Genomic DNA, 13322 nt, shown 5'->3' with positions numbered 1-13322 from the left:
ACCACGGCAGTAATTTTTGTTTTCACGAATACTAGTGGCAAATATCAATAAAATTATTTATTCTACTTTGCGACTATTGTATTTTAAAGATGATAGTCTTTCTTGGGGAACTTCGATGGAAAAATTTTGATCTGTCTGTCTGTGTCTGTCTGTCTGTCTGTCTGTCTGTTTGTCTGCCCTTAACGATACCTCGAACGGCCGACTCCATTCACAGAGCCCACCAATATTGCTCAAGATCCAGCGTTCATACTTGTGCGATTGTCAATTAAAAAGCAATCATTGTACATATCTGAGGTACCATAACAACACGTCCATGTTTTGTATGTGTGCCTTTGTACTAGAGAAGGCACACACAAGTAATTCTATGAACTGTAGCGTTAAACACCCTGCACTGACAGTGCAGCGCGGTGCTCAACAAGGCAAGTGTTACCAACCCTTTGCTTAAATTACACGGTGGTGGCACCTGCTCGTCGCCTTGCATTCTACACCTTGTTATAATGTAGGAACTGCATTTCGAATGCACTGCCGTATTTACGCCCCGTATTGTGCTTTTTGTGCATGGAATAAACTGACTGGCGTCTGAAATACAGTCATTGGCAATCGGATTAAACACGGTGGCACTTGGATTAATTTCACTGGCCTGATCGAGTTGGCACTTGGAATAAATATGTTGGCGCTTGGATTAAATGTTTGGCACATAGATTAAATAGTTTGGCACTCCGATTATTTCAATGGCGTGCAGATTATTTAAGCTGCCACTTGGATTAAAGTGAGCGGGAAAACCTGTAGTGTCACTTGTCGCTCCTATGATGTCGTCTTCACGTCCACATGGGTGCGCACAAGCACTGCAAAACACATGCGCTGCTCAAAACTGTCTTGAAATCCCACCTTAATTGAGTGACAGCAAGCTTAGAGTTTGAGTATGACAGCACCTCAGCTTCAAGTCTTATGGTGACGGTGTTTTCCGTCAGCCTGAGACATCTGCAGTCATTCATGGGTTTTTTTTACACCCCCAAGTTGTCTCCTCCACCGTAAGTGCGTGTAGCGTCTGACCTTCGTGCACAATCTTTAGCTACTGTGGTTATTTGCGTGGTCCACACTTCACTGGGGGGGACCACTGGCACTGGCTGCAGAGCTTTTCCTAACGACAGGAAGGCCCCTGGAGCACATCTTTGCCCTGGCTATGGAGCAGTACAAAAGGTTTTAAAACTGCGCGCGATATTGTCCCTTTATTTCATATGAAATGTGCAAAAATGCAAAGAAATATGCTTGGATGCATATATTGGAACACCAACCTATGCAGAGTGAGGTGGCTCATGGAAAGAGGTGACGCTAAATGAAATAGCGAAGTTCATTGGACATCTCATTTGTAAAGGGATTATTCTCCACATCATGGGTATCCATCTATATTGGAACACTTGGAGACTCTTATAGGAAGACAACAAAAATTTACTGAGAAAAGTGTACGAGTACACTTGTGTCTCACAAAAAACCATGCAATGCTTGAATGGATGGCACGAGCAAAGAAGCCGTACCTCGATTGTAATTTTCTGTCTATGTGAAAAGCAACATTTTAAACAACATTCATTATATTTTATACTGTTTCTGGGTCATTTATCTACAAAATTTATATTCTGAATTTTCTTTGTATTGAACATTTTTGCACATTTAGTGTTTTTTATTGCACTTTTTACCAGCTGGCAACCAGAAATTTCATACTTTTCACATTTTCAACCATTCTAAAATATTTATGTTGTCCTACAACATATATATTTTGGAAAGAGCATATCATTGTGCAAAGTTTGGTATGCTGCAATGTGTGCTGGAGTGCTTTTCAAACAAGCAAAAAGGATCAAGAAAAAGGTCAAGAAAGAAACCGCTTATTTTTCTTTGAACTCTGAGTGGTTTACGTGCACATTAAGGCAAATGGAGGGTGTGAACCTCCTGACGAAGCTTTTACTTCGGCGGAGCAGCGTAGGTAGTGGAATTCACAAGTTATAATTAGTAGAGGAGGCATGTTTTGAGTACACACAGACAATCCTTGAACACAGAGACATTTAAACAACACATTACTAATGCATCAACCTAAATATAATTGTCATTGAATTCACAGTTAACATTTGTTAAACACATCTGGATCAGAAAAAAAAGCATGTTTAATATGAAATATTTATACTATTGCCAAATTGTTGTACAATTTCTAGCTACATTAACAATGTTAAGGTATCTATTACATAAACATATAGTTTCATATTCGATAGTTGTATCCAATAATTTGTCCTGTTTTTTTCACGACTATGGAAGTGTGGCAGAAATATATGAAAATGAAATTTAACAGTCAAAAATTTTTTTATTCCATTCAATTCACCTCTAGCGCTGTTTGCAACTACTATTTCGTCAAAAATGTACATTGTGATAGTTATGCTTCTTTATAGGAGTTTTTAATTTTTATATGCAATGGATAGAATGTTGCCAGTACTAAACTACTACATAGGGCATAAGAGCCGTATAAATATAATATACTGAGTGTTTCACGAAACTTGAATCGTCCTTTAGGACAGTGGTTCTAAAATGGGAGTCCGCAGACCCTAGGGCGTCTGCAAAGCCATTTCTATGATTCACGAAATCCTCACCCGCATTTTTCTTTAAGCGTGACTATGCCACGTAATTGATGAACTGTCCGAAATGAAGTGATGTGGCAAGTTTATTTGATGTTTTTTGGTAGCAATAAAAGGCAGGCTTGTGCAAATATTTGAATAATAATATTCAGACAAATAGTATAGTATTTGCTTCCATTCAAATTTAAATTATTGAATATTTTGAAGTATTCACAACGAACGTATAGGTGTATATTAAACCGCATGTAACTTCTTGTAAAGGTGGTTTTGCTGCAGTGTCGGTGTGCTAAACCATGAAAGCATTTAATCAGGGGAAATCCGCTTCGCCACTAAGTCCCCCTGCAAATTTAAAGGGGCCCTACAACACTTTTTGAGCACAGTCAGAAAACGCTCCCGATTGGTAGTGGAGGCTTCCAAGAACACGCGAGCCAAATATATGGCGCAGTATGCGACCTGCGATTCACAGTAAATTCTCAAAGCCAGCTGAAAATTGCTCTCTTCTCTTGGCAAATGACACCATGAGCTCAAAAATCGCTTGTCGCAGCTATTGCATCAGCCATTGGTGGATTTAACATGGCGCGCTCGGTTGTCACTGGAGCCGCAGCGGGAGGCCGCGACCTGTTCAGGCGTGTGGGCGCGATTACACTGAAAAGTCGCGTATTCTAAGAAAAGAGGGGCTCAAGGTCACGAGGTGCATGTGACGTATTTTCTTTTGCTGTGCCATTCCTCCCTGCTTAGCTTCCAGCTATTTCATCAGGACGAAAAAAGAGAATTTAATTGCAGCGTGCTCCTAATTTTCGGAACTCATCCGCTCGTACTGGACTGTTTCATAAGATTTTGCATCGGTAAATTTGCGAAGCAACAAGCTTCTTTACTGGCTCCATGGCTACTTGAAAAAGTGTTGCAGGGCCCCTTTAAATGAACATGTTACCCTCAAATCAATTCAACATTTTATTAACCTTAAAAGCTTGTTATGACAGCTTATATGCTCCAAGTATAACAAAACTTAATTTTTACCTATTTTACAGGTTATCACTCGCATCTTACCTAAACTGATATCCCGCTACTACTCAAAGTTGTTTCGACTTCCTGTGAACAAAAAAGACATTTGTATAGAGGCCCTACTTCACTATAAAGATATATTGTGCTCGTTAGTTAGGTCATGATAAATATGCCCATTTTTCTTTGTATGTCATATATACTATTAAAATTCGATTCTAAATTATTATACAAAAATAACTATTCGCTTTGAAATAGTTTTGGACCTAAAATTCACTATTTTCACAAAGGCAATAAAAGGCACCTGTTTCACGCTCCAGTTGTATTAATTTATCTACGTACCCCCTCCTCCTCCGTACGCTCTGCTACAAGGGGTCCTCCATCACTTCCACCAGTCCCCAAAGAATCCTTGACACATCTGTGGCTGAGAACCACTGCTTTAGGAAGTGTACATTGCAGACAGACAAGACTAACAATATATTTTTTTGTGTAATTCAAAGTTACAGAAAATATTTTTTGTGGACAGTTAGTTGTCTAATGAAATGCACCAGATCGGGAGACATCTTTGGTTTGCGTTGGCAATCAGAGTGTCATTTGTTACATTTACAAAAATGAGCATACCTTTGTTCTGTAAATGAGAAATACTATTTTTAATTTGTCTACTTTGAAAGAGATGCAGGATGAAGCATGGCATCACTTTATGATGAAAAATATTGGAAAAGATGTGGTAGAACATCAAAAAATATGTGGCAGAAAACCTGTGCAGTGCATTTAGAGTTACGTTGCTGAGATGTATTGATGTGTTGTTTCTCTATTTTATGCGCTTGCGCTAATTTTTCTAATCATCATAGTGTAATTTTGTTCTAGATGATATAGTTTGTGCAGTTTGAAAAAGGGTAGTGTCTTTTATAGATATGCATAGATAATTACACAAGTTTACCCATATACTTTAACAAAACCTAAGAAAATTCTGCTTCAAAATTTTCTTCACACTTTTCACAGTGATTAATTTGCATTTAGACACTTGAAATGCTAGGCTCTCTTTAAATTGAAACTATGTGATAGGAGGTCTTTGAAAAATTTTACGATTCATTTAGGGTCATTAAAGTTTTGAAATGCCATTTTCTAAAAAGAATTGTACTTAGAAAACTTTCAGTGTGTTCAATAACACCAAGTGAAGTTCTTTCTATCATGTTGTATAGAATTATTTTTCTTGTGTAAAAAATGTTGAAGGTAATGGTTCTGCTTAGTGCTCAAAACATGAAAAAATTGTGAATATGCACTTTTGTCACTTATTAGAGTGCTTAAAGTTGTGTCTATATAAAACTAGGCCTGCGAGCCCATCGACAAAAATCCATTGGGCATTGTGTATAGATACAGTTGCACATGATAAAGCGCCAGGGAAGATATTAAAAGGAAATGCAGTGAAATCCTGATAGTGTGGAAAAAAACAGATACGGCACATAGTGGACGAGAACAAATTCATTTTTTTAAAAGTATGAACCAACTAGCTGTTATCTGTTCCGTTAATTAGGGAGGCAATCGCCGGGCTGATTCCAAGGGCAGACGTATCTGCCTCACCAAAACGCACCACGAAAGCGCGGACAACTTAGAATCGGTTCCTTTGGTGCATCAGCATACGCCGGCTGTGGTCCAAAGAACGAGGCAGAGCCGAGAGTTGATAACAAAACAAAAATATATTCTCAAATATGGCAGAATAAACAACACACAAACATGCACACTCGGCAATAATTCAATACAATATGTCATCAATCACAAGATACTCAAAACAACAGGCTACACAACACAAGACACACTAAAAACAACGGGCACAAACATGTACTACAATCAAATCTCGTGCATTGACTAACCAAGACACTTACAGACTAAAATTTTCGTCAAATGTATTCAGTCCAAAGTTCTCGGAACAAAGCTTGAATGCTTCTCTTCAAGGAAACACTCACTCCAGCGCCGGTTGCCGTTTCTCTGCATCCGAGGTTTCTCTTCCAAGAAACTCTCGGGTCGTCAAATGTTCACACACTTCAATAACAAAACTTCTTCACCAGTAATATATCGGCCACTTGCACGCTGCAACTGTGAAACATGTCTTCGCCCACGGGTTGTAAACGCACACTTTTCTCCTGCTTGTAAGACAAGCCTTCACCCGCAGGTAGAAAACACACTTCTTCGTCTCTGCTTTGTCACTGTAGAACACGCCTTTGCCTGATGGTGAAAAACTCTCTTCACCTCCTGATCGCCACCGTTTGCTGCTCGCTTATATACATTTGCCCTGGGTTCTGGAAGTGTTGTTGGTGCGCCGCAGAGCCAAAGCTGGGGAAGGGGCAGTACTTTTTTCGAACTCTCCGTGACCCGTGATGCAACCAGAGAGTGACTCACTTCTTCCTTCTCGATGTTTATGGAGTTCACTGGGTGTTAGATCCAAGGAGGTTGGTTGGCGTGGCTATGGCGCTTCTGAGGGGGAGGGACTGTGCGGCGCGTGCGAGGTGTCTTTTGATGCTTGTTTCTTCTTTACGCTGGCTTATGTCGCGTCTGCTCGGCACCTTGATTTCATGCAGTGGTTAGAATTCAAAGGCGCGTGCTTTGTTGAGTGCTTGTTTGTGACACTAGCTCGGCAACAAGCCCTGCTGATAAAGTGAACTTGAAGGAAATTGTGAAATAACTGTTCCTAATATCAATAATTCAAAATGCATTATATACCCGCCGCAGCAGTGTTTGTTCTGGTGGTATTTATCCATTGATGTTTGTTTTAGTTTTGTTTTTTCATCAATTCAAAATTCCTATTTGAGGCTTTGCTAGAAACTTTGCACATCTCTGGCAGTCTTTTAGCATCAGAAAAAAAAAAAGATGGAATTAACCGATAATTTGCTCAAAGACTGTGAATGCTTGATAGATTTCTTGTCATTGATGACAGTTCGCTTCCTCTCCTGAACTGTGTATAGCAGACTGGGAAGTTTTTGGCATTATTGCACTTATTTGGTGGTTTTGTTTCCAATGGCAAATGGTTGCAGGTAATATGCTTCACTGCATGCTAATTAGCTCTTTCTGCAATTGGTATTCTTAACAGCGTTGCATTGGAGTGTTGCACTGAAGCTTTTTGGCTTCATTTTCATTGACATAAGCTATCACAAGTCAGTAAAAAAGCGCAGGGCTTACTACATGTTGATTGGGGAAATAAGTATTCAAGGTACACATAGTAGAAAGCTATACCTTTGCATGAGATATTTTAGGGGATGCCACAATTTTTCACAATAGCTAATAAATCTGTATATCCAATTCCATGGTGCTTGGTGCATTTGTGGACATGCTCATGTTAAGTTATCCTACAGCTAACATGCAATTTTAATTTGTTGAAATTGTACCTAAAATGTGTAATTATGTTTTGAGTTGGAATCAATTACTGCATAAAGCATACCATCATTGAAACCTCATTGTGTATTAAGGAACACAATCTTTAACTCTTCTAAATGTAGTAAAATCTTGTTGATATCTTCCTGTCTTTAACTTTTTTCAAACAATAAAGGCTCTGAAATCCAAAAAGCATTTACCTGTCTTGTTTTAAAGACGCAACATTTAGCTATGTGCAGGTCGCTGAATATGAATCTTTGTGGCTGTAATGTCCTTTATAAAGGGAGCAGAAGTCTGCACCTCATCTGCCTGTCACCTTTGCCACATACTTATGTTCCTGCCAACTCAAAATTAAATCGTATGTTTGTTATGTTTGTTAAAGCATCGGCCCTAGCATGTCACCTTTTTTTTCCTTATATCTGCATGCTAAAAACCTTTCCTTTGTAAAAGAGTTGTAAATAGATGTTTTGTTTTTCCCATATTTTTTCTCCACAACCTCTTCAAAAACATAACAATGTGGCTCTACAGCATATGCACTGAAGACCTGAAAATTCACATAATTGGGGTTTTTAGCTAAGTGCTAAAAAAATATCCTGAGGTTACTCAATATGACTGAACAATGTGTAATTTGTCACATTCATCTAAAATGCACCTCTATTTAAAAATGGTTGGTTCATGTTAAGTAAAACATTCATGCGTGATCAGTGCTTAGTGAAGTAAAACAGTTCTGGCAAAAAAAAATTAATGTGCATGCCAAACAGCTTGCAGTGCGCATTTGTGAAGGAAGTATAGTTGGAATTCTGTATAAGAAAGTTGGTTACTTCAGCACTTCTCTTCGTTATATCGAAACTTTGTCGTTTATATTTTAGAAAATCAGTCTCTTGCATAGTTTCAGCACATGGAAAGAAAGTGGTGTCTTATTCCTCTTTATGGAGATTTTCGTTCTATCAGTTTTTTGCATGTTTGATGTCATGGAGGTTACTTTTCACTCTACGAAAATCTGTAATAAACAATCCTGAATAGATTGTTTTGCCTTCTCCTGTGCTTTGAGTGGTATTTTATTGTACAGCATTTTAGAAATGTGTTCTTTGTTTTCTTAGACACATGCTAAAGCACGTGCATGCGAACATACCCTACAAACAGTTGGTCTTTTTGCTGTACTTTTGCTTTATCAGGTTTACTAACAGTTCCTTTGCTTTATTTATTTCAGCAGGTGTCATGTGAGAAAAGTGTAAGTATACGAGATTATCTTTCAAATTTATTGTAGTACATTGGATGTCACCTGCTATGTGACATTTTTCGCTTTTGAGATATGAATCTAAAGCACTGTGCTCTATTTTATGCTATACTCATTGTCAGCCTAACAATTCAGAACAAAGCTCTCCTACAGAGAAACAATGCACATACTCTGTGTCACCACTGCAAACTATAGAATCCACACTTCAATATTGCTGCCACATTTGCTACTGAGCATATAGGTATTATCACTCCACAGAAGCAACAGGTGTCTACTCGTGATGTAAATTGCTGTGAGCATTGCGCATCTTCAGTATGAACATTTAGGTACTAGTATTGCATTTTCTGGCTTAAGTAGTGCACGCTGAGAAAGAATGGAATTTCACTGACCTGTCATCAGGTTGTCAACGAAAAAGCAGCCATAGTTTTATCTAAGACTATCATTACGGCGAGCGCTCGTATACTTGTCCTCTTGTCTTGTGTGTTGTGCGTTTACACTCAGATCTATTCCAGAATGAAGCAACACGCCCAACAAAGGATTTTATTACTAAGCCACTCAGGTGTGTCTTGTGTTTAGCAGATTAGTTCAACAGTACGAGAAGTGTCCTATAGTATACAGTGGAATTCACTTCATTGTAAATAGCACCAGTAATCATATTCAGAGTGCTAAAGGTGTTTGAACTGATTTTTATAACACAGCCTGAAGCCTAATATCGTGACAGATTTGTTGGAATTGAGAACAGCAGCAGCATCGTTTTTTTTTTTAATTTTCTATGCATTTTGCTAGGCTTTTTTATGTGATGTATGGCTAACATGTGTGGTATGAAAACTTTCAGATTGCTGTCATTGTAATGTTGGTTAGTTCTACTAATATACTTGTTTTGTAGTTAAAAAAACTACAGGAAGAAGCTTAGGCGAGAGGATAAGAATGACCTTTTTTTCCAGTATGATGGGTAATTTACGATAACACAGGAAGTTTTAAGGCATGAATTTAATTAGGGAATGTAGGACAGTCAATTTTTTCTCACAAGGCATGCATAGATTCTAGGTTTTGTTAACTCTTAAGCACTTTAGACATGCTTATTTCATCAACACACTTCTGGTGAATTTCACTCTTGATAAACATGGCTTAAATATCTTTTAAAATATTTAATAACTGTGTAAGTTTACATCCATGTGTGATCTTGGCCTGCAGAAGTTATGGTAGCATGATTGCAGTATAAAAATGACTCTTCTTAGATGATTATGGCCAAACATATGCAGCTGTCTATCAAACCACTGAGGCATGAAATAGTGTAAGGTGTACCACACATTCTACTACTGAGGCTGTGATAGCATTACTGGTTCGCACAATGTGTGTGACTGGAACGAGGCTGGCTTGAGTTAACAATTTATGGTGATACTGATAGAACTTAGTTTTGTTGTAGCCAAAACTTGATTAACATTGTTTTTTGGTTTCACACATTGTTTGCATTGAATTCATCATCATTAACTGAGCTGATGACACTGTTGCATAGGTCCGTGCTCGAGTACGACGTCCACACTCACTGGATTCATCTCTGGTTGGCAGGTGAGTAAAAATGAAACTGGAGTGTTTAATTGAAAGTAGCTCTGGCCATTTGATAAAATATAAATATCAAAGCATATTAGGGTTTTGAAATACTATAAGTGTAACTTTTAAAAGTTTATATTACTTATATATGTTATGGTATTTTCATACAGCACCCATTATTATTAAATATTGATACTTTTCTGGTGATTAAAGGATGTGGTCCTGTTTGTATGCCCATTAATTTATAGTAGACATTAGTACTAATCAGAACATCATGTTCAAGATCACTAGGGCCAAGCTAGTTCTCTTTCACAGAAATTTGCCACATATGATTTGTATTTAGATTAGTTATGTAGCCATGTCAATTAAGAATTCCTGTGCAGTCCAGTAATTTTCTGGCATGAAATAAGTATTGCGGCAATTTTAGAAGCATGCATATTTCCAGGAAAATTATCAGTATTCCATACTCTGTGCTGCTATTTAAGTGCTCTCACATGTGATAAGAAACTAGTAATCAATGTGTTCTGATGGAATTCCAAATGAAATTAAGCTGACATATGCATACCTATTTTTTCTTTATTCATCCTTCAAAGGTGAGAAATTTGAAGCCTTTGTGTGTAACTGAACTTTGGTTTTCCACACTGTAGTTTGAACTTCATTGAACTGAATGTCACTTTTTCTTCTCATGATCATATCATGGGTACTTAAAACCCCTTGATATTGTGATGTTTCTTTCACACAGTAATGAGTGCACTAACATTTGTAGCTAGATTAGAAGTTTGTAGAGATTTTTGTTAAATTACGTCGAGTCTTGGAAATACTAGGAAGAAATTGCAGAACTAATATATACTGCATGTCTATTAAGACTTGTGAAAAGAGGGTATGGTTTTTACAGAAACAAAATATTTGATACTTCTATGGTTATTAATTTATGAGAACATCTCAACAATATGTGATTTCTGATCTGCTAGTGACATGTGCCTGTGTGCTTCTTGCAGTTAAGTTTCCACACTTAGGCCAAAGCAATGGATATGTACTCGTTCAAAGGGTCAGGCAATACACGTGTACTTAGTGGCTCTATTTCCATTGTTAACGTCAAGCAGGGTTATGTTGTGGCGGTGAATTGGTTTGTCAAACTACTTCATACTTGCCATATCATATCCTTTCTTTGCTACATTTTCTTTTCTTTGCAGTTTTGACTATAGTGTGAGGTGATTGCCTTAGTTGCTCTTATCATGTAATAAACTTTCATTGTATTTGTGCAAATATTATATCAGTAACTGCTATGAAAAAATGGTACATGCAGAATTTTGGTTTGGGCAAGTTGTTTTATGGTTGAACTTTTGGGGTGCAGTACCAAAAAACACACAGATAGAGCTACGTAACACACACGTAGGCCCTCGGAACGTTAGAAAAATGGTACGTGTTATAGCACAGGAATTCGAGAATTCAAATGTATGCTTACTAAGAATACATCAAACCATGTTAGATGGTTGTTCAGGAGTCATCTTGACCCTTTGCGATGCTTTATTCACAATTGTGTACACCACATTATTTTGCTAGTTTTCTTGATTAGTGGCTAAGAAAGCGCAAGGCACATTGAACATTCTGCATAATAAGTGTGTCCTCATTTAACTTCATTTTGCAGTGTCCTATTGAAATGACTAGTGACTTTCCTGAAGGAAAAGATGATAAACTGCTGATTATTACATTTTTTGGAATCAAACTCCTCGACCAATGTCAGTGGGGATTTCGAGAGGGTCGGTCCACCATGGACCATCTCATCCGCATAAAGGCGCAAATACGCGAAGCTTTCATTCATAAGCAGTTTTTCCTATCTCTCTTCCTTGACATGGACAAGATATACGATACAACGTGGCGCTTTGGAATATTGATAGACCTCTCACATTAAGGTATACGAGGTAATATGCTAAGTGTTATAAAAATTACCTGTCCAATGAGACATTTCGTGTTCAAGTGGGCAATGCGTTGTCACGACCGTTCGTGCAAGAAACGGGAGTACCCCAGGGCGGTGTCCTCAGTTGTACTCTCTTTGTAGTCAAAATGAACTCCCTGCGATCGTGCATCCCGCGTAACATCTTTTATTCAGCATACGTTGATGATCTAAAGATAGGTTTTAAATTCTGTTATCTCTCGGCATGCGAGCGACGGGTTCAGCTCTGTGTTAACAAGGTCTGTAAATGGGCAGATGAGAACGGTTTGTCTGAATCCACTAAAGAGCTCCTGTGTTCTGTTCTATAGGAAGAGAGGACTCAACCCTGATCCCCATATAGAGTTGCAGGGTGAGCGCGTAGCTGTCAAGAGTGAACAAAAATTTTTAGGCATAATTTTAGACACGAAGCTCACGTTTATACCACACATTAAGTACATTAAGGAGAAATGCATGAAAACAATGAACATTACAAAAGGTGCGGTCCCACACAAGTTGGGGCAGCGACGGAAAATGTCTGATGAGCCTCTACAAAAGCACGCGTCTAAACTATGGGGCGATAATGTACCAGTCCGCAACACCAACGGCATTGAAAATGCTGGACTCTGTCCATCATCTAGGCATCCGCCTTTCTATGGGACCTTTTCGTACAAGCCCCGTGGAAATCCTCTATGTAGACTCAGATGAATGGTCGCTACATATACAAAGATTGTACCTGTCTTTTACATATTTTTTTGAAGATAACCGCAAGGACCGACCACCCTACATACCCTGCTGTAAACGACACATCCAGCTCCCAGCTTTTTCAAAACAGACTCGCATTGAAACAGCCCTTCTCGCTGCGTGTTCGAGCACTAGCTGTAGACACGGGCGTCCCATTGCTCGAACACCGCGCTATGGCTCCTACTACATGCGCCCCGCCATGGCAATGGCAGGTTATAAATTGTGACAAATATTTCATGATTGTGACAAAGCATGCCCCACCCCTACACATTCAGATGTACTTCTGCGAATTGGCACACAAATATACCTATCCTGAATTTTTCACTGATGCATCAGACTCGTGCAGGCGTGTCCTACGCAGCAGTGGGCCCATATTTTTCGATGTCGGTATTCTGCACCCTCACACAAGCATTTTTACAGCTGAAGCTTAAGCAATACTGGCGGCAGCAAAATACATTAAAGAATCTGAAATAAGTAATGCAGTCATATACATGGATTCATTAAGCGTTGTAAAAACTTTAAAAGCCATCAGAAAGTACAAAAATTCTGTCATTGTTTTGCTATACTCTCTCCTTTGTGCCATTTACGCATCGAAACAGCATGTAGTAGTATGTTGGGTGCTAGGACACCGTGAAATTGAGGGAAACGTACTAGCGGATAAGCTCGCAACATCAGTCCATGCGAACACTTTGGAGTCATCTGTAGCTGTCCCCGTAATGTACTTGAAACCCTTTTTGAGAAAAAAAGCTGAGGGATTACTGGCAGCGTACATGGGGCGGACAAGTACATAATAAATTACACTTAATCAAGCCTTACCTTGGTGACTGGCCACCAACATCATAAACACGCCGTACAGAAGTAGCACTCTGTTGATTAC

General features: G+C 38.7%; 2 protein-coding genes across 7 annotated transcripts in view; one reads left to right on the top strand and one right to left on the bottom strand.

Annotated features, from left to right (window-relative positions):
- Positions 1-13322, top strand: part of LOC119177238 (alpha-tubulin N-acetyltransferase 1) — a 52627-nt gene that overhangs the window by 3824 nt on the left and 35481 nt on the right. For 2 of the 6 annotated variants that reach the window (XM_037428663.2, XM_075878323.1), the window contains exons 6-8: positions 8194-8214; positions 8733-8779; positions 9737-9789. In XM_037428663.2, coding sequence (XP_037284560.1) covers positions 8194-8214; positions 8733-8779; positions 9737-9789 — 121 coding nt within the window. The remainder of the gene's footprint in view (positions 1-8193; positions 8215-8732; positions 8780-9736; positions 9790-13322) is intronic. The other 4 variants (XM_037428665.2, XM_075878321.1, XM_037428664.2 and 1 more) reach the window with 3 other exon arrangements.
- The window catches only part of Ns4 (Nucleostemin 4), a 106107-nt gene that overhangs the window by 72153 nt on the left and 20632 nt on the right, over positions 1-13322 (bottom strand). The gene's annotated exons all lie outside the window — the stretch shown is intronic.

Source organism: Rhipicephalus microplus, chromosome X, assembly GCF_043290135.1.
Source record: "Rhipicephalus microplus isolate Deutch F79 chromosome X, USDA_Rmic, whole genome shotgun sequence".
Taxonomy (NCBI): domain Eukaryota; kingdom Metazoa; phylum Arthropoda; class Arachnida; order Ixodida; family Ixodidae; genus Rhipicephalus; species Rhipicephalus microplus.
This window is presented reverse-complemented; position numbering and strand designations above follow the sequence as displayed.